The sequence below is a fragment of the Myxocyprinus asiaticus genome, chromosome 6 (genome assembly GCF_019703515.2).
Source record: "Myxocyprinus asiaticus isolate MX2 ecotype Aquarium Trade chromosome 6, UBuf_Myxa_2, whole genome shotgun sequence".
NCBI classification, from domain to species: Eukaryota; Metazoa; Chordata; class Actinopteri; order Cypriniformes; family Catostomidae; genus Myxocyprinus; species Myxocyprinus asiaticus.
In genome coordinates, this window is record NC_059349.1 from 11,277,496 (window position 1) to 11,302,712 (window position 25,217).

Below are 25,217 nucleotides of genomic sequence, written 5' to 3' on the forward strand. Positions count from 1 at the left end.
TGAGAACAGAAACAAAATTCTCACAGGGGAGAGAAAAAAACAAGAAACAAAAACCAATAGACAAAATAACAAACATGAATGAATGAATGAATGAGACTAGAGAAAACCGACTAGACAAAGTAGAGACAACGAACTCACAACAGACAGAGCACACAAAGGAGAATAAGTAGGGAGAGAAATCAGGAGGGATAACAAGCAGGGCAGGTGAAGACCATAACCTAATAATCAAACTGGTAACAAGGCAAACGAGAGGGCAGGGTATCAATAAATACAAGACACACACAAATGCACAAGGAAATGAGAACACACAAAACCAAGTGCATTCACATAACACGAGACAAAACACAAATGCCCGGACTCAGCCACAGAGTAAATAAACCAATCCAACCGAAGTGGCCTAATCCAGACACAAGACATAAAACAGACATAGTCTGTACATGTCAGGGCTCTGCCCCAAAAGGAAAAAACCCAAAACTAAGGGCAGGACCCTGACAATAATACCTTTTTTAAAGGTCAGTCTCAACATTTGCAATATTATGTTATTAAAATACATCAACTTAATTGTGATTCAGGCGATACCTTTTTAAACAGTCAATGTCATAATAATATTCCAATATATTGTTTTTAATGTGGATTGACAACAGCAGCCATGCTTCAGATCGTTTGTGAGTCACTCTTAAGGATTTAGAAGTCCTCAGGATGACTTCTAAGCTTCTAAGTCATGGGTTTAGGAGCTACTTTTAGCATTAAAATGCTTCATGAATTACTCTTAGATTAAAATTGTATGAGTCCTAAAATTAGGAGTGACTCATAAATTAGAGTTGCTCCTAAATTTCCCCGTTAGGAGCTAGTTTTAGCCTTAAGATATTTTGTGAAAACTGGCCCTGATTTACTCAAACTAATATTTTGTAACTAAATAATTTGGTATTTGTTTGCCTTGCCTGAAGAGGGTGGGTTCCCCAATCTCCCAAGGTTTTTCCCCCTCTTCCACCTAAGCACCATATGGAGATGCCATTGTTGCCTTTAGCTTGCTCACTGGGGGCATCATGGCGTGATTTTTGTTTTAGCTGTTTTGAAATCATATGTTGTGAAATGTACTATAGCCTATACATAAAACCGTTTTGACCAGCTTGTAGCTCATTTGAAGGGTAGACACATTGTCAGTTCAGCTTACTTTTAAATTTATCCAGCATGAATGCATTTAATTTCTGTAGAATTACATAACGAATCTGGCAGTAGGGTTTGCTCCTGCGGCGAGCCAAGTTCAGTGCTCATTAGAGACAGCCCTCATGACAACTATTTGGACTTTAATGATACCGTCATCCTGTGCTGAATAAGGCCTTTGAAAGAGACTGGGATCCTGGAGAGACAGGGCCAGCACATTTGTTAACACAACAAGCTTCAAGTTTTGGCGGGACCGCTAAAGCATCCAGACATTAAACAATGAGGGGATGGGCTTATTTATAAACAGCTCTCAGGCTGTTTTTGATTATTTGTGGCCTGATAACAGTGAGTATACAGAAAGAGTTTGTTTTCTTGAAGCGACATTGTATGTCAAGTAGAGTTAATTCAAAACTAGGTAAAATTTATTGACGTTTGTTATTAATGTTATTATTATAGCTCATACTTAGGATTAGAGTATAAAACTTTGGTATGGAAAGGGGGGGGCTCTTTTATCTTGGGCCAGTAAGAAACCACCTAGCAACCACCCAAAACACCCTAGCAACTACATAACAATGTGCTAAAAGAAAAAACATTATATTATGGGAAATCGACATGTTGTTTCTGAAATTTCATGTACTCTAAAATCAACCCCATTCATCTGAATTACTGACTTGTGCCATCCCCATAATACATTTTTACATCATTTCAAATGTGAACATTTTCCCCTAGAGCTACTGATAGCACATTGTGCAAGCAACCTCTGAGACATGGGTTCTGGATACGTGGAAACCAGGAAGTAATCACGTTCACTCCGAGACACGGGTTCTGGTCTCGTGAAAACCACAAAGTAATAATGTTCAATTGACACAAGGTTTCTGGTCCCTTGTAAACCACGAAGTAATCGTGTTCACTTGAGATATGGGTTCTGGTAATGTGGAAACCAGAAAGTAATCACATTCACTCCAAGACTCAGGTTCTTGTTCTGTGGAAACCAGGAAGTATTCGTGTTCAATCCGAGATACGTGTTCTGGTCCCGTAGAAACCGGGAAGTACTGTGGAAACCAGGAAGTAATCGTGTTCACTCCGAGACACTGGTTCTGGTCTTGTGGAAGCAAGGAAGTAATCATGTTCACTTGAGACAATGGCTGTTTCTCAATGTGCATCCTTTTGTATTCTTACATTCTCGTGGACTCGTTCAACATCATCATCCACTGCCAAAGTTCAGTTCCAATATTCAAGAACGTAAGTACCGAGAATGCATAAAATTACCCGGATGTGTTCTTGATCAGGCCGAATATCTAGGATGCAAGCTTGCAAATGTCTGACGGCTCATGAGAGTCGTTATACTCCGTCAACATTTATTGTTTATTTTGGGCATCATTTTAATATAGTAATAAACACATGAAGGAAACAAGTGTTTACAGACTTTATTCTTTTATTGTGTTACTAGTCCTGAAAAACCTCACTGGTGTGAAGATGGTAATCCTGTCACTGGTGTGTGATAATGGCAGTAGTTCTCTCACTGCCTTCAAATATGCTGTGACAGTTAATTGCGCAACAGGAAGATCTCAGCACATCTCAAAGCTCACAATAGACATGTTCTACATCATCCTGTCCTTCCCGAGTTCATTCTTCCAAAGTGGCTTGACAAGTCCGGTCTCCACAAGAACGCAAGTCTGCAAGTTGCGTTCTTAGAATTGAGAATCACCCATGTGTTCTGGTCCCATGGAAACCAGGAAGTAATCCTGTTCACTCTAAGACATGGGTTCTGGTACCGTGTAAATCAGGAAGTAATCGTGTTCACTCCCAAACATCAGTTCTGATCCCTTGGAAACTAGGAAGTAATTGCGTTCACTCCGAGACACGGGTTCTAGTCCCGTAGAAACTGGCAAGTAATCATTTTCACTCCGAGACATGGGTTCTGGTCCCGTAGCAACCAGGAAGTAACCGTGTTCACTTGAGACATGGGCTGTTTCTCAATGTGCATCCTTTTGTATTCTTACGTGGACTCGTTCGACGTCATCATACACTGTTCTATTCCAATACTCAAGAACACAAGTACAGAGAGTGCATAAAACTACCTCTATGTGTTCTTGATCAGGCCGAGTATCAAGGATGCATCGAATGGGGACTTGTGAGTAAGACATTTTTGGGCAACCACCCACAACAACCTAGCATCGTGGCAGTAAGTTTTGCATGGGTAAGCACCACTCACTTTCAGAAATGTAAAAAAAAAAAAAAAAAAATCTCAGCACCTGTCTCATAATCAAGCACGAGACTAGTGGTAATTTGTCAAGGGCCACTACTTCCTTATTTGTCAGATGTCTCCTTTGAAATACACAAGCTTATTTTTCTCACCCACTGTTATCCTCTTGAACCTCTTTTTTGAAGCTCTCACTGGATAGTCTTCATTTCCCATGGGAACAATAGCTGTTGAGATCTGGGGATTTGTTTGGAGATTCCTCTCTTCCTGGCGGCAGTATGAATTAGGTACATGTGAGCAATTAGTGAACTGAGTTCTTGTCTGTCACACAGTATTTTGTGGCTGGTTAGCTCTCAGAGCTCAGGCTATTTTCTCTGTAGCATCAACCATAGGCTACATCCATAGTACAGGTCTTATTATGTTGGATCAATATATGAAACTTCATAGTATAGATTACTTTAATCCATAAATAGTGTTAACCTACAATTGTTATCTTAAGGAGCTATTTCTTCCTGATCTAATCCTTAAAACTAGGTTTGTTGGTGTAAGCTAATGTGATCTCATTGATGTTAAATAATATTTTCAGATTGAATAAAACCTGTTAATTTAGATGTTATCACATTAAGCAATGTTGTTTTTGAATGACATTTTTTTTCAGTGTATATTGCTTATATTTTTGCACTTAGAGTTAAGGTAAAATTGCAAAATGTGTATTATAGTGGTTGTTTAATCCAAAAATAAAACATTTGTCATCATTTACTCCATGGCAATTTATTTGGACAAAAACACTAAATGTATTATAAAAGTAGTCCATACGACTCGTGGGATATTTTTCAAGTCCTCTTAAAGAAATATGTTAGCTTCGGTGAGAAACAGACCAAAATCTAAGTCATTCTTCACTGATAAGCTTCCTCTTTGTCAAATCTCTCAAATCTCATTTGCAGTTTTATATTCAAATTATTGCTTCACAATTGGGCATAAGACATACAAGAATCAATACTGCTAGAGTCACGTGGCACCATGCGGGGGTTGGACGTGTGAACGGCGAGCTCTGCGCACTTTGCTAGTTTTTAATTCTTTTTGTGTATTAAACCGGTGAGATTTGATACACCCTGCTACATAATTGTTGTAAGAAGTCAATATCTCAAAGAATTCAAAATCCATCCTGACCAGGGACTCAGTTTGGATGATGCAGAGGAAGAAATTCAGCTTCAACTGGCGAGTATGTCTATGATGCTGACGAAGGTCATGGTGGACTTTGAGGATCTTGCGGTAATACGTAAATCGATCACTGCGATGGAGACGAAATTCTCTGAGTTGGTTACAAGAATCAGAGATGTCGAGAAACAGATTGATTATCTGGAGTCATCGGAGAGGGAGTTAGTTGCTAACCCGCTAGCAACCAAAGTAGATTTGGAACGCATTTGGGAAAAGTTGGAAGACCTTGAAAATCATAATTGGCAAAACAACATCCGAAATGTTGGAATTCCTGAGCATGAGGAAGGCCGAGATATGGTGAAATTCCTAGACAAGGTGAAATGTTTACCTCGCCCATTGATATTAATAATGCTTTTATAGAATTCTATCTTGATCTCTATAGTTCCACGTCTTCGTCTACTGATGAAGATATTAGAATCTTTGTGGAAGCTTTAGAACTCCCTAAATTGACGACTGAGCAAAAAAATTCTCTTGATTCTGAGATAAACTTGGAGGAGCTTGATGAGGTAATTAAGGCCCTGCCTACAGGCAAGTCTCCAGGGCCAGATGGCTTTGCTGCTGAATTTTTTAGAACTTATGCTACAGAACTGGCTCCACTTTTGTTAGAAGTTTATACAGAATCATTGAAGAATGGAAAGCTTCCGCCAACCATGACACAAGCCCGGATCAGTCTGATTCTTAAAAAGGACAAAGACCTAAGTGAGAGTAAGAGTTACCGTCCAATTTCCCTGATCCAGCTAGAAAATTTTACCTAATCGATTAACTAAAGTTATGACATCTCTTATATATATATAGATCAGGTGGGGTTTATTCGGGGCCGTAGCTCTTCTGATAACATTAGGTGTTTCATTAATATCATGTAGTCAGTGGCGAATAATCAGACTCCGGCCGCTGCCATATCACTTGACGCTGATAATGCGTTTGATATGGTAGAATGGGATTATCTTTTTAAGATTTTGGAAATGTATGGGTTTGGGTGTACATTTATTGGATGGATTAAGTTGCTTTATAGACACCCGGTAGCGGCGGTACAAACAAATGGATTAATTTCAGATTATTTGACTCTGGATAGGGGCACCCGGCAGGGTTGCCCTCTTTCCCCGTTATTGTTCTGTCATGCCCTGGAACCATTAGCAGCCGCGATAAGAAAGGAGGATGATTTTCCAGGGGTAATGGCTGGAGGAATGGCGCATAAGCTTCTGCTTTACGCAGATATATTTTATTTTTCGTCTCTGACCCTACTAGATCTATGCCTTGCCTCCACAGAAGCATTAATTCCTTTTCTAAGTTCGCAGGATAGTCAGTTGGTCTAAATCCGAAGATTTGGCTCTGACAGCATACTGCCCAGTAAAGGCTTTCCAGCTGAGCACCTTCCAGTGGCCCAAACAAGGCTTTAAGCATTTGGGAATTTTATTCCCAGCAAATTTGTCCGATTTAGTTAGAGTTAATTTTGACCCTTTAATAAAAAGGTTTTTGAGCGATGTGGGCAGATGGGCTTCATTACATTTATCTTTGATTGGGATGGTTAATGTTATTAAAATGAATTGTATTCCAAAATTCAACTACCTGCTACAGTCACTCCCTATAGATGTCCCTCTCACTTATCTCAAGCAATTTGATAGCATAGCAAAGTCTTTCATTTGGAATGGTAAGTGTCCCAGATTACATTTCAGTAAGCTGCATATTGTAATCGCATTTGCACTCGGTATGGACAAAAGTGTCCAGAGTGTTTAATTCTGATATTTATCGAAATGTTGCCTCGAGCTTATGGCTGAAGCCCAAATTATGTATTAATAAGTCCCCTTTCTGCTGGTCAGAGTGGATTGTGAGGGGGGTTACTACACTCGGTGACCTATATAAGAGTAGTGTTGAGATCCTTTGAAAATTTGGTTCAACATTTGGGATCCCCAGATCTCAGTTTTTTATGTATCTACAGCTGTGCCACTTGCTCTGTACTATATTTGGGAATAGTATACACCCCCTTAAAGCAGCAGATATTATGGGAGTGGTGATTACTGCTTTTGGAAAAGGTCATGAGGCATCAGTGTATTACTCCCTGCTAATTCAGAGTCTGGTGGACGGAGCAATAACTTCTCTCAAGAGATTATGGGAGAAAGATTTAAACTTGGAATTGGAGGAGGGAGAGTGGGCTAGGATTCTAAAAAATGTCAAGTCTGCATCTAGAGACGCAAGGGTGCACCTTATGCAATTTAAGGTTTTACATTGGTTCTATTGAACCACTCTAGATTATATAGGCTTGGTCTTAAAGACACACCCACCTGCTGGCGATGCCAATCAGAGGATGGATACATAACCCATGTCTTTTGGGGGGGGGGGGGGGTGTTAAGATCCAGGAGTTTTGGTTGAAGATTCAGAGTTTGGTGTGTGATGTATTGGGCACTCAGGTATCATTTTGCCCCAGACTCTGTATTTTGGGTGATGGGGCGGTAATCGATATTGAAAATAGACACATAAAGATTTGGGTCTTAACCAGTGACATGATCGCCAGGCAGATACTTTTAAGGGGCTGGAGGTCGGCTGGAATGCCCTCATTTCAGGAATGGCTCTTGGAGATGGGAAGGGTGGCAGCTTTTGAAGAAGGGTCATTTAGAAGAATGGGGAAGTTTAACTTGTTCGTGGAGAAATGGGGCGGATAATATATGTAATTTATGGATGTGTGATTATTATTATTATATTTTTTTTATTTATTTATTTTAATTTGTAATTTTTTTGTGTGTGTGTCTATATTATTTACGACCACTGGGATGTTGCTGGGGGCCAGGTTGGGTTTGGGGATTGGGAGGGGGAAGAGTAATAGTGGGGTTTAATGTTGATTCGGTGTATATACACTACCGTTCAAAAGTTTAGGGTCACTTACTCATTCTTTATTTTTAATTTTTTTCACATTTTAGAATAATAGTAAAGTCATCACAACTATGGAATAATAGAAATGGAACTCTGGGAATTATGTTGTGACTAAAAAAATCCAAAATAAATCAAAACTATGTTATATTTTAGCATCTTCAAAGTGACCACACTTTGCCTAGATTTTGCAGAAATGTACTCTTGGCATTTTCTCAACCAACTTCTTGAGGTATCACCCTGGGATTATTTTTAAACTGTATTGAAGGAGTTCCCATCTATATGCTGGGCACTTAGTGGCTGGTTTTCTTAATTATTCGGTCCAAGTCATCCATTTCAAAAACTTTTTTTTTCTTTTATTAAATTTTAGTTTTGTAATTAAATAAATTAATATGTTGGTACACTATATTTTTGTCTACAAAACTAATTTCAAACATTTAAGCATACGCCTTCAGATCAAAAGATTTCTAAGATCATGTTAAACATTTCAGGCAAGTGACCCCAAACTTTTGAACGGTAGTGTATGTTCAAATATGTGAATCAATAAAAATTGTTAATCTGAAAAAAAAGAATCAATACTGCTTGCCATCATGACGTCAAACCTGGTGCAGCAAGTCTAAAGGTGACATTTTTTAATTGAATACAAGTACAAATGAGATTTGTGCGCTCTTGCAGAAGACATGATTTTCAGTGAATAATGACTTAAATTTTGGTCTTTTCCTTACACAAAGTTATCATATAACTTCAAAAGACTTGGAAATAGCACAAGTCATATTATCTAATTTTATGAAAACTTTTTTTTATGTATATATATTTAAATTACCTTCCACTTTCATTGAATGAAAAAGAATAGTTTGGACTCTCCCTCTGTGCTTCATGGAAACAAGAAAATATTGGAGCTAAAAGCAAGTTAAAAGTTCTCCCAAACAAATAAGGTTTTTATTAATGCTATATCGAGTTTTAAATTAACAAAACCTACCTACCTACCCTAACCAATTGTGTCATACAAAGCAAAGTGTGACACGAATAACACAATTGCTTCTAAGACACTTTCGGCTTACATGTTGACTTGCGTGCTCTCCAGGACTTGTACCCAGGTCCTTTACATCACAAGTGCAACAGTCTATCAGCTGAGCTACAGTGCATTTGATAACACTCAAACAAGCTTGTAAATGTAGTTGGCTATTTTATGCAAACATTCAAATGTGTCACTTACAAGTCATGTACTATAGTAAAAGAGTTTTGATGTCATAAGATAGCACTGTGTGAGGAACAGGGCGGAAATGAATTATTTATGAACTGATAATCTGCCCTTTTACTTGTTATTTGTCTAAAAGGTAATCAAAGTCATTGTTGTTTTAGCGCCTCTCACCAGGAAACTGCCACAATATGCATAAAATGAGGCACATAAAATTAATTTAGCAAAAATGTAGGTATAGTATTGTGATTTTATGAGACCAGGTTGGCTAATCCATTTTTTGCTCTTATCTCATTTACTACGATCTGTCTCCCAGTAAGGTACAAGCTGGTACATACTATTTTCTAACCCTCAATGTGTCTGGATTTGTGCATGTATGTGTTTTATGTCAGCATTCTATACATTCCAAGGAGGGTGTGTGAGATGACCCTACAGAGCTTGGCACCTGCTTCTGTGCTTGTATTATAACGTAATAGTGAAACATATCTCAATAAGCATATAAGCTGGGCTATCTTTAAACTGTGGCCCACATTCCTTGAACATTAGAGTAGGACAAATCTAACAAGAAAACGTTTATAGAAACATTTTATATAAACAAAAGTAATGAATTTTAAGGTATTAATGAAGCTTAACCTTAAAATAAATAAATACATGGATATTAATCTAATAACACCATTCAGTGTTGTGAGCTTACACTGCTGTACTCCCCTATGCTTCACACTGTAATAGTGATTAATTGTGTGTTTATAGTGATCCGACAGGCAAAGTGTCTGCATTTATGGAGCACAGCCAAGAGGTTCAAGTGTGTGTCTGATTACTGGACATGAGATTTACGAAGAGTCACTTGACTGCTGCCCTGTATAGCCCATTTAAAAGTATTCCCTGCACTATACATCTTTCAGAGGGAGTAAAATTATTTTTATCACAAACTCTGCTTTTCATTGCTATATGTTTATATATATATATATATAGTTTATACTCCCACCACAATTATACACATTTATGCCTGTGAATTCCTCATTTTGGATTGAGACATTAAAAAATATGTGATTTATTTGCATTTGAACATATTCAAATTATTCTAAATATGTTTTTTAATCCATATGAAATAACTAAAAATAGCTTTTAAAAAATAAACTCTCTTACAACACACTTTTAAAAATTCTGTTTATTTAATGTGTCCAACTGTGCATATACACTGATGAGCCAAAACATTATGACCATTCACAGTTGAAATGAATGACGTTGAACATCTAACAAGGCCTGGGTAGATTAGATGGTAAGCGAACAGTCAGTTCTCGTAATCAACGTGTTGAATGCAGGAGAAATGGGCAGGAGTAAAGACCTGAAGGACTTTGACAAGGGTCAAATTGTTATGGTCAGATGACTGGGTCAGAGCATCTCTGAAATGGCAAGGCTTGTGGGGTGCTCCTGGTCAGCAGTGGTGAGTACCTACAGACAGTGGTCTGAGGAGGGACAAACCACAAACTGGCACAGGGTGTTGGGTACCCAAGGCTCATTGATGCGCGATGGCAACGAAGGCTATCCCGTCTGGTCCGAACCGACAGAAGGTCTATTGTGGCACAAGTCACAGAAACTTTTAATGATGGTTATGGGAGGAATGTGTCACAACGCACAGTGCATCGAACCCTGCTGCGTATAGGCCACGTAGCCGCAAACCAGTCAGAGTGCCAATGATGACACCCTGTCCACCGTCGAAAGCACCTACAATGGGTACGCGAGTGTTGGAACTGGACCTTGGAGCAGTGGAAGAAGGTCACCTGGTCCGATGAGTCCCGTTTTCTTTGACATCACGTGGGCAGTCGAGTACATGTGTGCCGTTAACTGGGGAAGTGATGGCACCAGGATGCACTGTGGGAAGACGACAAGCCGGTGAAGGGAGTGTGATGCTCTGGACAATGTTCTGCTGGGAAACCCTGGGTCCGGCCATTCGTGTGGACATCAATTTGACACGTGCCACCTACCTAAACATTGTTGTAGACCAGGTACACGCCCTTGCAGTGGCCTCTTTCAGCAGGATAATGAGCCCTGCCACACTGCGCACATTGTTCGGGAATGGTTTGAGGAACATGATGAAGAGTTCAAGGTGTTGCCCTGGCCTCCAGATCCCCAGATCTCAATCTGTGGGATGTGCTGGACCAGTGGTGTAGTCGGGGTCATACGCACATACGTGTATGCTTACTTTTTTCCCAGGGCTGTTTGTGGATTATGACTTCTAAGGATCAATATTGTGTATACCCTCAGTATACCCACTTGTTTTGCTGCTTCAGAAGTCCATAATCTACTATCATTAGTTTCCCTTTAACTGTATTGGACGCAGTTTTGTGAAACTGGAGATTCTTTGTTGTAATTGGTGCATTATCACTTGAATTCTACCATTCCACCCCTGACAACCGTTGTCGCCGCCATCATCGACTGAGGGAATTTATGACAGTGAGTGGAGAGAGAGAGAGAGTCACCCTCACGCTGAAGCAGTATCAGGTAAAATTAATTAACAAAATATGACAAACTTCCTGTAAAATAAAGAATCATCCCGTAATTAAGGGCAAAAAAATTGTGTTCCATGAAATCCATATGCGATGCTTTTTGTCCCGTATTTTAGAGTCACACACCCAAACTGCTGAGAATGTTTCACAAATCGAGAGAAATGGACCTGAAACACACGCTTGCGTGAGATATCGGCTGTTGCTTTGCACGGATGCTACACTTGAAACAGAAACAGCTGGGGGAAAGATCAGTGACAATCAGTGTGTGTTTTCTGTCAGAAGCAAGATAATTTTGTCAAAATCATATAGCATTCGAGTGCATGTTAATTGTTTCCCACCATAGGGATTTTAAAACACCAGTAAACGCACCTATTCATGACATGCCATTACGTTTTATTGCATATGTCAGAGCTCGTTCTGGTAGAGAGAGAGAGAGAGAGAGAGAGGTAAGAAAAACTGGATTACTGCATTAATTTAAAAAAAAAAAAAAAGTACAGTAGTACAGGTGTAGTTAAAACACTTAACGTGATTTTCTTACATTTCCCTCATGATAAACACTATTTACTGCCAAAACAACGACACTAATCCAAGGAGAAATACAATATTTTCATGTTAAGCTCTTCCTCTCCCTTTCTCTCTTCTTCCTGGTCATTGTATTAAAGCGTTTTTCATTTTAAGTTAGCTGTTTTTCAATGTTAAGCAGCGTCTCGCACAGGAATGCCTGTAAATATGAGTCATTCCTACAATTCTGTGTTATTTAAGTCCATTACAAGTGTGTGTGGTATTTATATTGTTTAATTTCACCCGATTACAATTTTTATAGGCTTATTAAAAAGAATAAAGACTTTTGTGGGCTTAAAAGTAAAATTTTATATAATTGAAATCCTTTTCTATTGTACTGTGTCACTTTCTCGTGTCCCAAAAACTGCACATCAAATATCTTTGACAAAAATAAATGCTAAATCATTGGATTTCTATTTCTCCCCACATACAGTTAAGAGTTTAGTGTTACATTCTCTCACTAACATGTATTCATTTGTGGTAAGTGTGTCATTTTAACACTGATAGTGGAGGTTTTTTGTGTGTCCCTTGATTTATTGCAAACCCTGTTATGTCATGATACCATGACCTTTCATTGAAGATATACTGTATATTAGGAAATGACATCACACACACTGGAAGTGTACATCAGCCATTCATGAGTTATTTGATGTTTTTAACTCTGTTTTGTTTATTTTTTCCTTTATTTTGTGGTGTTAGTCATATGTGGTCAAGCTTAACATGTCCACCCTGCTATGGGAAGATATATGGGAAATTAATATAATTTAAAATTTCAATATACAGTATTTATGTTAACAGAAATAAATCGTAAATATTAGTTTACAAATAAGTTTTCTAGATGTCAATCACAGACCATGTAGTGGCTCTGAATGTCCACCCTGATGCTGCCCATTTAACTGGATGGACATCTGAATTATTTTGTAAATTAGCTTGATCGATATGACTAATACAATCTTTAATATGTTTTTTTTTTTTTTTTCTCCCATGAACTGTCAGGAACAAATGTCATTTCCACCCTGCTTTCCACTACATCTCAAATTACCATTAATTCTTTGGTTGAAATGACATTTCAAATATTTTGGAAAAAAAATGGCTCAAATCCTTTTAGGTTCATTTCATAGCTCGCATTTTATGTCTCCTAAATACACTTCAGTATTTTCATACTTTATATTACAAAATGAAAGCTTGGAAATTAAACCCAATAAAAACATTCTGTTCACATGTGATATTTACCCTGATTTTCATTGTTTTCTTTACACATCATCAGCATGTTCTTCAACTGTAACCAAGTGCAAATCTTTACAAGTGTCATAATTAATCACACCATACAATACTGAACTAGTTTATGTGTATTTCTCTCTTTGTTTAGATTATGACTACAGCCCCATAGACTCTCTGTGCCAGTGCATTGATGAAATTAACATTTGGATGTGCCGAAACTTCCTTCAGTTAAACAACGACAAGACAGAGGTCATTGTATTTGGCAACAAAGGTGAAATTCCCAAGGTGAGCACATATACCTTGACTCCAGTGGTGTAAGGACAAAAAAATCAAGGAATCTTGGTGTCATTTTGTAGTCCGACCTTAGTTTCAGTAGTCACATCAACTAAATCAGCCTACTATCATCTAAAAAATATAGCCTGAATTTAATGTTTTGTATCCAGTCAAGACTTGTTCATGCATTCATCACCAGTAGGGTGGACTACTTATTACCGGTCATTTTTGTGGTAATCAACATTATGCCACAAATGCTGTAGATTGAAATTAACTTGTTTAAAACCCAGAATATTCCTTTATGTATTTGGACATCTATAACTTTTTCTGAAATAATGTGTTCATGGAAATAGGTCTCTGCTCTGATGAAACACACTGAGCTGGTTGCTGTCAGCTGGGTGCACTTAATTTCTAAATGTCAATTATATTAAACACATTTTGAAAAATGGAAAATAACTGCAGATTGTTTAATGCTGACGCAAGCTGCTTCAGTAGAAAATAATTATCAACAGCAATTATAAAAAATATACATTGCCAAACACACTGTCAGCATTATCTGTGTACAGTGTAAGGGCTGGGCATCTGTAAGCATGAATATAGATACACTGTCATAATCAAAAGCTTCTTTAATGAACTGTTTTTATCAAAATGAATGAGAAAAATCAGAAAGTGAAGGCAAGATTTTCAGTGAATATCAGCTTACTGTAAATTTCAATTTGTTCCTCCAACATAATTATTCTTGAAGTTATCAAGGGTTTGTAACACCATGAGGGTGAGTAAATACATTTTTGGGTGAACTATTCCTTTATCAAAATGACCCCTTCTGTGTGCACAGCTCAGTAGCAGCAAAACAATTAATCCATCTGAAGTTATTTAATCTCTTCTCAGTCGGTCAGTCTAAATATTGAATTACATCATACTACATACTTTTACATATTTGTTTATGATTGTTTAAACTTCATGTACCTCAAAGAATAGATGACATATATGCTTCATGTAAATTATCAGTGGAAGTCTAAATATTTACTTAACAATCTGATTAGATTGCGAATCAAATTGGGTCACATTTCGGTATCATATCATATGATAATTATTTTAAAAAACCCAGTACACTTGAAATCAACTTAATACAATAATGTTTGAGATTCATTCATGTTTGAGGTTTGAGAATGTTGGAAGTTCCAGAATGACTAATATAGCTTAAAGCACCTTAAAATTCCATATGCATTGTATTGTTATTGTCAGATCAATGCATCCTGATAAATTAACACATTTTACACCCTAGTTATCAGGATTTTATATAAAATCAAAAATATACACCCATAATCTTGACATGAAATTAGCTCATTTTTACTAGCCAAACAGTTATATGTTTGATCTATACAGCAGTAACAGAACCACAGTGAAACACATGTGTGATATATTTAGGGGCGTGTTTTTTTTTTCGTTGTTTGTTTTTTGGTACAGGCCCCAAATCAGAAGTGCTTTAACAGCTCTCTGCCAGCCAGAGCTGATCCAAAGCCAGGACACCATCAACCACTAGGAGTATATGTTTATCTTCTGCAGGTCCTGATTTTCTCCATTTATATTACCAAAGAACACCTGATGGCAGTGTTTAAGGTTACACACTGTATTTATGGGGGTTAAATGTGTCTGTGAAAATTACTTTTCATTTCCTCCCCTGCTGTCTTAGAGAGAAATAACCATGTCTTTGGCTTTAATTAAATATTGCGCATCTCTTTTTTGATGTTTATGATGCAATAAAGTAGGATTTTAAAGAACAATAAAACAGATATATTTAAGCAGGAACTGTACAATTGCAGCTTAATTTACAAGCAGTAACTACAAGCCTGGTGAATTAGCCAGAAGGAAACCCTTGAACACACACAAGTGATATTGTGCATAATATGTGACCTATCTTCCTATAACTCAAGTTTATTTGCAACAGGGTTCAGATAAACCTTCAAACCACTGTTAACAAATATCCACGAAAATAATTTATTTTGGCAATAAGAATTAGGCGATGAGTGCAGTTGGCAGTGACTTCACAATCTGTGGAGGAATGTTCGTGAACAACACAATTTTTTGTCACTGGTTAACTTTGAATTTGCCTTTCTAACAAGTAAAAGCAGTTTAGAAGATACAGTGTGAATATATATACTGATGAGCCAAAACATGCCTAATATGCTGTTGGTTCTCCGCGTGCGCCAAAACAGTGCCGACCCACCGAGGCATGGACTCTACAAGACTCCTGAAGGTGTCCTGTGGTATCTGGCACCATGACATTAGCAGCAGATCCTTCAAGTCCTGTAAGTAGCGAGGTGGAGCCGCCGTTGATCAGACTTGTTGGTCCAGCACATCCCACAGGTGCTCAATCGGGTTGAGATCTGGGGAATTTGAAGGCCAAGTCAACACCTTGAACTCTTCATCATGTTCCTCAAACCATTCCTGAACAATGTGTGCAGTGTGGCAGGGCGCACTAACCTGCTGAAAGAGGCCACTGCCATCAGGGAATACCATTGCCATGAAGGGGTGTACCTGGTCTGCAACGATGTTTAGGTAGGTGGCACATGTCAAATTGATGTCCACATGAATGGCCGGACCCAGGGTTTCCTAGTAGAACATTGCCCAGAGCATCACACTCCCTCCACTGGCTTGTCGTCTTCCCACAGTGCATCTTGGTGCCATCACTTCCCCAGGTAAATGGCACACACGTACACGGTCATCCACATGATGTAAAAGAAAACGGGTTTGTGGTTTGTCCCTCCTCGAACCACTGTCGGTAGGTACTTACCACTGCTGACTGGGATCACCACACAAGCCTTGTCGTTTCAGAAATGCTCTGACCCAGTCATCTGGCCATAACAATTTGGCCCTTGTCAAAGTCACTCAGCTCTTTACTTCTGCCCATTTCTCCTGCATTCAACATGCTGACTACAAGAACTGATTGTTCACTTACCATCTAATCTGCTCAGACCTTGACATGTGGCCTTGTTAGGAGATGATCAACGTTATTCGCTTCACCTGTGAGTGGTCATAATGTTTTGGATCATCAGAGTATATATATATATATATATATATATATATATATATATATATATATATATATACATACACACACACCGATCAGCCACAACATTAAAACCACCAGCCTAATATTGTGTAGGTTCGCCCATGCCACCAAAACAATGCCAACTCGCATATCAGAATAGCATTTTATGATGTTATAATTCTCAGCACAATTGTACAGAGTGGTTATTTGAGTAACCTTAGACTTTGTCAGTTCGAACCAGTCTGGCCATTCTCTGTTGATATTTTTGTTTTTGGCACCATTCGGAGTAAATTCTAGAGACTGTTGTGTGTGAAAATTCCAGGAGATCAGCAGTTACAGAAATATTCAAATCAGCCCATCTGGCACCAATAATCATGCCATGCTCCAAATCACTGAGATCACATTTTTTCCCTATTCTGATGGTTGATGAGAACATTAACTGAAGCTCCTGACCCGTATCTGCATGATTTTATGCACTGCTGCCACACTATTGGCTGATTAGATAATCGCATGGATGATTGTTGGTGCCAGATTGTTGGTGGCTGGTTTGAGTATTTTTGTAACTGCTGATCTCCTGAGATTTTCACACACAACAGTCTCTAGAATTTACTCCGAATGGTGCCAAAAACAAAAAACGTCCAGTGAGCGGCAGTTCTGCAGTCGGAAATGCCTCTTTGATGAAAGAGGTCAACAGAGAATGGCCAGACCGGTTCGAACTGACCAAGTTTACGGTAACTCAGATAACCACTCTGTACAATTGTGGTGAGAAGAAAAGCATCTCAGAATGCTTTTCTGAGATGCAGGTTGTCGCTGTTTTGGTGGCACAAGGGGGACCTACACAATATTAGGCAGGTGGTTTTAATGTTGTGGCTGATCGGTGTATACAGTATATGCTGTATATATATAGTGGTGTGAAAAAGTGTTTGCCCCTTCCTGATTTCTTATTTTTTTGCATGTTTGTCACACTTAAATGTTTCAGATCATCAAACAAGTTTAAATATTAGTCAAAGATAACACAAGTAAACACAAAATGCAGTTTTTAAATGAAGGTTGTTATTATTAAGGGAAACCAAAATCCAAACCTACATGGCCCTGTGTGAAAAAGTGATTGCCCCCTAAACCTAATAACTGGTTGGGCCACCCTTAGCAGCAACAACTGCAATCAAGCGTTTGCGATAACTTGCAATGAGTCTTTTACAACGCTGTGGAGGAATTTTGGCCCACTCATCTTTGCAGAATTGTTGTAATTCAGCCACATTGGAGGGTTTTCGAGCATGAACTGCCTTTTTAAGGTCATGCCACAGCATCTCAATAGGATTCAGGTCAGGACTTTGACTAGGCCACTCCAAAGTCTTCATTTTGTTTTTCTTCAGCCATTCAGAGGTGGACTTGCTGGTGTGTTTTGGATCATTGTCCTGCTGCAGAACCCAAGTTCGCTTCAGCTTGAGGTCACGAATAGATGGCCGGACATTCTCCTTCAGGATTTTTTGGTAGACAGCAGAATTCATGGTTCCATTTATCACAGCAAGTCTTCCAGGTCCTGAAGCAGCAAAACAGCCCCAGACCATCACACTACCACCACCATATTTTACTGTTGGTATGATGTTCTTTTTCTGAAATGCGGTGTTACTTTTACGCCAGATGTAATGGGACACACACCTTCCAAAAAGTTCAACTTTTGTCTCGTCAGTCCACAGAGTATTTTCCCAAAAGTCTTGGGGAACATCAAGATGTTTTCTGGCAAAAATGAGACGAGCCTTAATGTTCTTTTTGCTCAGCAGTCGTTTTCGTCTCGGAACTCTGCCATGCAGGCCATTTTTGCCCAGTCTCTTTCTTATGGTGGAGTCATGAACACTGACCTTAACTGAGGCAAGTGAGGCCTGCAGTTCTTTGGATGTTGTTGTGGGGTCTTTTGTGACCTCTTGGATGAGTCGTCGCTGCGCTCTTGGGGTAATTTTGGTCGGCCGGCCACTCCTGGGAAGGTTCACCACTGTTCCATGTTTTCGCCATTTGTGGATAATGGCTCTCACTGTGGTTCTCTGGAGTCCCAAAGCTTTAGAAATGGCTTTATAACCTTTTCCAGACTGATAGATCTCAATTAATTTCTTTCTCATTTGTTCCTGAATTTCTTTGGATCTCGGCATGATGTCTAGCTTTTGAAGATCTTTTGGTCTACTTCATTTTGTCAGGAAGGTCCTATTTAAGTGATTTCTTGATTGAGAACAGGTGTGGCAGTAATCGGGCCTGGGTGTGGCTAGAGAAATTGAACTCAGGTGTGATAAACCACAGTTAAGTTATGTTTTAACAGGTGGGGCAAACACTTTTTCACACAGGGCCATGTAGGTTTGGATTTTGTTTTCCCTTAATAATAACAACTTTCATTTAAAAACTGCATTTTGTGTTTACTTGTGTTATCTTTGACTAATATTTAAACTTGTTTGATGATCTGAAACATTTAAGTGTGACAAACATGCAAAAAAATAAGAAATCAGGAAGGGGGCAAACACTTTTTCACACCACTGTATATATATATATATATGCATATACTGTATATATGTAAAGAGGCGGACTGGACATCGGGAGGACCGGGACTTTTCCTGGTGGGCATCCCCCCTAAATTTCATCCCAGCCCCCTTTAAAATCTGTGACTCTGCAATCAGCATGCAAATTTGTGATTGCCCAAAGCTCTGGTGATTTTTGTTTAGTTTGTGAACAAATCGGTCTTTTTGAACAAATCTTTAAAACTTAAATGCATACCTCGGGTCTTTAGTGAGCCGGGACCTCATTCCATACCTCATCCATTTTTTGGAGTTATGCCCACATCTCTTTAGTATTCCTCAACTTTTTTAAATAGTGTAACAAAACAAAACATTTGCCAAAATTGCAAAAAAAATAAAAAATAAAAAATAATTATAAGTGCTTAATTACCAAAAGTTTAAAGGGCCATTAGTGACCTGGGATAATAGAGATTTTTTTTATATATATCATGTTGATTTTCTGCACAAATCTAGGGGATTTGAAAAGTTTGATAAAATGTTGTGCTCAGCTGGTTATAATATGATAGATATTCTTTGTTATCATTTGTGGAAAAATGCTTATGATGCTTGAAAACTCTGTTGAAGTCTCTTTATAGACTGATTTAATTAGCCTTGTTCTGGTCGTGACTTGTAAATGGCTCTGTGCTCTTGGTTCAGTGCAACTACTTGTTCAAATCGTAAAAAGGTGCTCATTTGTCGGCAATTTCTGATTACGTGTGATTTGCAAAAATTCAAATAACGAATTACAGTCAGATAAACATCATCTGGAATTAATTTATATTATATTTATTGTGGTAACACTTTACAATAAGGTTCCATTTGTTAACATTAGTTAACAACATTAGTTAACATTAATTAACAATGAACAATACTTATTAAGCAATCATAGTTAATGTTACTTTCAACATATACTAATGCATATTTAAAATCAAAGACTGAGTTAGTTAATATTAGTTAATGCACTATTAGCTAACATGAACTAATAATGAACAATGTAAATTATATTAACTAACATTAACAAAGATTAATAAATGATGTAACAAATATATTGTTAATTGTTAGTTTATGTTACCTAATGCATTTACAAATGTTAAAAAATGGAACCTAACTGTAAAATGTTACAATTATTGTAATAATAGGTTTTTGTGGTGTTTAATATAACTTTAAACTCTGTAAGTTGTGAAATGATTGATTCGTGTTTTATAATTTTTGTTAATAAATTTAGGGGAAAAAAAGGAAAGTTTGGGACAGATGAAACATACTGCCAATAAATAGACAGTTACGATAATATATGGTTTGTCAGTATTCTTCAGCAAATTCAGTTATTTTTTAACTTTATAAATGGTTATTATTGATCAAGCTAGCCAGCTAATATTCATTCAGAATATTGTCATTTTCTATAATAAACATTTATAAAGTAAAAAAAATAACCGAATTCGCTTGAAGAATACTTTATTTAATACATTAGGTATCAAGAACTTACAATGAACAGTATATTTTAAACAACAATTATTAATCTTGGCTAATGTATAAAAACACAGTTGTTCATTTTTAGTTCATAATGCATTCATGTTATCATATACAACTTTTAATTTTTATATGCATTATAATATGTTGAAATCAGCGTTAACCAATTGTTCATTGTTAGTTCATATTAACTTGTGTAGTTAACTAATGTTAATGAATACAACCTTATTGTAGTGTTACCAGGTTTTGTAAATAAATATATATATATATAAAAGCTATTATAAATGTGCAAAAAGTTTTCTTTGAAGAGTAGAGCTTGAAACTCTCATGGTGTAATTGTGCAATTTGCTTCCTTGGTACCATTATATACTTTTTAAAATGTCATAATCTTGTTTTTATCTCTGTTTGTCTTTTTGCAAACCTCTTGCAGCCTTCAAATTAGGCCAAATTGTGCAGATCTCTGAAATGACAGAGTGGAGAGGACACCGCAGGGAAAGAAAAGCCCTTTTTTTTCCTCCTTCTTTCTGCTCCCGGACACTAAAACCCGCCCCTTGTTTCTATAGCAGGACCTGCCCTATAAATGCTGTCTTTCGGAAGAGATACTTAGTGAGTGCCCACACAAACTTAGACCCACACAAACAATTGAGAGTGCCCAGAACTGCAAGTCATGAAGGAACTCAAAAGCAAGGCGTTCTGGAGGGCCGTTTTGGCCGAGCTGGTGGGTATGACCCTCTTCATCTTCCTGAGCATCACAGCTGCGGTTGGAAACTCGAACAATGACAAACCAGATCAGGAGGTCAAGGTGGCACTTGCGTTTGGGCTGTCCATTGCCACTCTCGCCCAGAGTCTCGGGCACATCAGCGGAGCCCATTTAAACCCGGCTGTGACCCTAGGCTTGCTGGCCAGCTGTCAGATCAGTTTGCTGAAGGCAGTCATGTACATCATTGCCCAGATGTTGGGTGCAGCAGTGGCGAGCGGTATCGTGTATGGTGTCACAAAAGGAGATGCCCTGGGGCTAAATGCAGTGAGTTACCTGCACTTTTGTTTCTATGTTAAGTCACATTTCTCCTTCCTGATCTGTTTAACTGTTAGAGCTTCTTAGTTGCAATACAAAGTTCTTAAATGCAGTAAAATTTTGTTTACAGTATTACTTTGGAAAATGAACGTATTGCTTTGAGTTTTAATGAATTCATCTTCTAACTAGAATGAGCTGAAAATTTACTGCAGCTTTCATGTCTAGCATAAAATGGATGATTTGTTAAATATTTTCTAATTTATTTTTTAGTAGGAAAGAAACACTTTAAATTTGAGTGCTACTAACTATTCCAGGGATTTTACCTTGTTGAAGTGCCATCGCGATGCATTTAGTTGACATGAAATACTTTTGTGAAGTTGACATGTCTTGCAGAGTGATGCTATTTTAAAAAGTATTTGCTGATTTATTTATTTTTTTATTATTATTATGTATGCAGTTTTTATGACCTCATATTGAGAGATTTATTTGTACTTTTAGAAATTGTCTCACATTTTAAAATGAACTACTGAAAAAAAAGGACCTAATATATACACTTTCCTTTAGGCAGTCATATAAATTTTAACCTAAAATCTTGATGTTGATTAGATATGCATAACCATATTTTCATATGACAATCCACAGTAAAACAGAGTAACTTAGTACGTCAAAATAAGTGTGAATAAGCTTGTGCTCAGTCAGTGGCTGATAAACATTTACATTCAAAGGCAGCATTCCCTCCAGTGATTATACTTTCTCTAGCAAGTGGCTTAACATTCAGGAAGGTGTAATGCACTTGTTTGCGCTGGCAGTAAACAAAGTCATGTGATGCTGTTTATGCTCAGTGCTGCCCACTAACCCCTTGAACTCTTCACATTTGACTAAAACAAACTGTGTCTAAATAGATCATTTCTGCTTTAAGTAGGTTTTGAACACTATTGTGAAAACAAACAAACAAACGAAATAAAATTGTAAATGGATTTTAAGCTTTACAGTACTTCTACAATCAGTAGAAAAATTGATTAGTATTACTTAGCCTTTTTTGAGGATGCCCAATAATAATAAAATGTTTTCCTTCACTTTTATTTTTTATATATTTTTTCCAAATTAAATATTTTATTTTATTTAATTTTTATTTCATTTGATTTTATTTGTGTTTTACTTTTGTTTTGTTTTGCTTTGTTTTGGTTTTTGTTTTGTTTTGTACTGTTTTGTTTTGGTTTTCTTTGTTTTGCATTTTGTTTTTGGTTTGGTTTGGTTTTATTTTGCATTTTTTGTTTTGTTTTGCATTTTTTGTTTTGTTTTGTTTTGTTTCGTTGTAGATCCACAGTGACATTTCTGCAGGTCAAGGTGTTGGCATTGAACTCCTGGCTACCTTCCAGCTAGTGCTGTGTGTCATAGCAACCACAGATAAAAGAAGGCGGGATGTGAAAGGCTCTGCCCCTCTGGCCATCGGCCTCAGTGTTTGTCTGGGCCATTTGACAGCCGTGAGTAATCAGCATTCAAACATTCCCAAGTAGCCCAACTATTGTTTTTTTTTTTGTTTTTTTGTTTTTTTGCATGGACATTTTTGTTATTGTTTGAAATATTGCCATGTTTATAATATGTATATATGTAGCATTCTATTGAAATAGAACAGTGTATAGCTATGCAAAGTAGTTTTTACTTTATTTAACAGAAAACAAAACAAAGAAGAAACAAAGAACCAATTATATTATGTCTGCATTATTATTATAATTTGTTGGAAGAAGGACATTTCTCATTTCTATTGCCCAATCACCCAAGATCCTGCAAGCAGTCTCATCATCCTCTTTTCCATCTCTCTGTGTTTGTAGATCAGTTTCACTGGATGTGGAATCAATCCTGCTCGATCCTTCGGCCCAGCAGTGATACTTAGAGATTTTACCAACCACTGGGTAAAAATTAATTCCATTTCTGTTTTCCCATTTGCAAATCAATGTGATATCTGGAGATTCTAATACACCCAGTATTATGCATGTATACTATTCAGGATCTATAATTATGTAATCTAATGTTCAGCTAATTAACTATGTTGAACATTAATAGTTAACAAGCATATTGTTTTAGATAAATGCTTAGTGGCAAATAGTATCACATAGCCATACCTCTGACTATTTTGTGCACAATTCAGCATATTCTAGCCAAGAACTGCTCACTTTGAAAGTCTGACTGACATGTTCTAAACCAGCCAGTTTGTTTTGTTTTTACTTGCTTTTTAAGGCAAGTTTATCTGAAATAGATTTTATCACAGTTATAGACTGGCTTGGAGAAAAGGAATTCAAGAATAATGTGGTAATGCTTTCCAGTTTTATGTGCAATATCCATCCACTAGCCATTTACGGGGATGTACGTGATATCAATGTTGGTGCCCAGTGCTGTCTTGAACGTTTACGCCTTCCACTCAGCAATGCCTAGAAATGGTCCTGTTGGCACCCCCCTTTGTGTGGCACCCCTATGCATTGCATACATACTGTATATAGTTTTTTTGCCTCTGTATGCATCAAATGGTCAGTGGGACTGTAGGTGGATTGTTGGTGGCACATTTTTTGAACTTTTAAAGATTGTTTGGTTTTTAATAAAGATCTAGGCCATAATTGTAATTTGTATTACATTTTCAGGTCTACTGGGTTGGCCCAATGTGTGGTGGTGTGGCCGCTGCGCTGGTCTATGATTTCTTGCTGTACCCTAAACTGGACGACTTCCCTGACCGTGTGAGAGTGCTGGTGTCCGGCCCCGCTGCAGACTATGATGTCAACGGAACTGACGACCCCCCTGCTGTAGAAATGTCATCAAAGTGACGCAACACTCCACATATTTAGTGTATAATACTCTTTAAGTCTCTTAACAAAATATCTGTAAATATATCTTTTTCCTTAAAGGGGAATAGCATTGTTTTTCAATTTACTATATGACAGTTCTTTAAATGCAAATGTAAAGCCATCCATGTAGTTGTTCAAATGAAAAGTCTTGAAATTTTGTCTTAATTTGTTTTGTTTTGTTTTTTATGACTCTCAATTAGTAAATCAGCATGTACCTCAGGAAAATTATACAATTTTGTCTTGTTTTCAAAAATCTTATATATCAGTATTGAAAATGTAGGTTCACTTTTTTTGTAAACATTTTAAATGAAAGTGTGTTTGTATTGCATTTTGTGTACAATATGATGTTGTTTTCTCTACTTTTGTAAGTAAACTTCAGTATGTTAAATCTTACATTTTGCAAGTTTAGTGTATTTTTTTCTCTTGAAGACTGCAGTGTTTTTTTTTTTTCAAGCTACACATGAACACAACAAATCAAAAGCGCTTTCTTTTTACTCATACTACAATTTGAATATATGTGCAAATATGGTGGTTAAATATCACTGCTTATCATTACTTATAATTACAATATAATTACTTGTTCTTTATATTTTTTATGAGCTTTCTATCTGACTGTCTAGTTTATTTTCAATAATTATTATATATGGTGCTTTGATTGACACATATTAACAGTATTTAAATCAAGGTTTGTTTTTTTTTAAGGAGAAGTCTGACTGGGCTACAAGTATCCCACAATCACATCTGAACGCATTTTTGTGCAATTATTTCCAGTTCCTAAAATGCTCTTTCGCTATGTTTCATGTTCCTAAAATGCCAATTTTACAGCATTACAGTAATGCCATTTTAATGCTTGTGCTAATGTTCCTAGAGAGCATTAACTGGTCTTTAGTGTGGTGGTTTAGATGGTACTTTGCACTTCCCTATATAAACAAGTTTTACTACATCCTGAATGACTTGCTCCATTCAAAGACATCCATGGCATGGTGATACAGCTATAGATAGGTGACATATATTTTACATATATTTTCAAACACAGCGTTACACAACTTCATATTTTAATATTTTATACAACCCAAATTCCGAAAAATTTGGGACAGTATGA

The 25,217-nt window shown here is 37.3% G+C and overlaps 1 protein-coding gene across 1 annotated transcript; it reads left to right on the top strand.

Moving 5' to 3' along the window:
* The first annotated feature begins 20,856 nt into the window (after nucleotides 1-20,856).
* Nucleotides 20,857-24,508, top strand: LOC127441998 (aquaporin FA-CHIP-like). Its single transcript, XM_051699625.1, has 4 exons — nucleotides 20,857-21,287; nucleotides 22,598-22,762; nucleotides 23,111-23,191; nucleotides 23,915-24,508. Exons 1-4 carry the CDS (start codon nucleotides 20,931-20,933, stop codon nucleotides 24,092-24,094), a joined length of 783 nt encoding a protein of 260 aa, XP_051555585.1. The 5' UTR covers nucleotides 20,857-20,930; the 3' UTR covers nucleotides 24,095-24,508.
* The last annotated feature ends 709 nt before the right edge of the window (nucleotides 24,509-25,217 follow it).

Bases quoted from the DNA above. Each gene is read 5' to 3' on its own strand.
- LOC127441998 (XM_051699625.1), top strand. From the start codon at position 20,931: ATGAAGGAACTCAAAAGCAAGGCGTTCTGGAGGGCCGTTTTGGCCGAG. The intron at 22,763-23,110 runs GTGAGTAATCAG...CTGTGTTTGTAG, and splicing joins GTCTGGGCCATTTGACAGCC to ATCAGTTTCACTGGATGTGG. The intron at 23,192-23,914 runs GTAAAAATTAAT...TTACATTTTCAG, and splicing joins GAGATTTTACCAACCACTGG to GTCTACTGGGTTGGCCCAAT.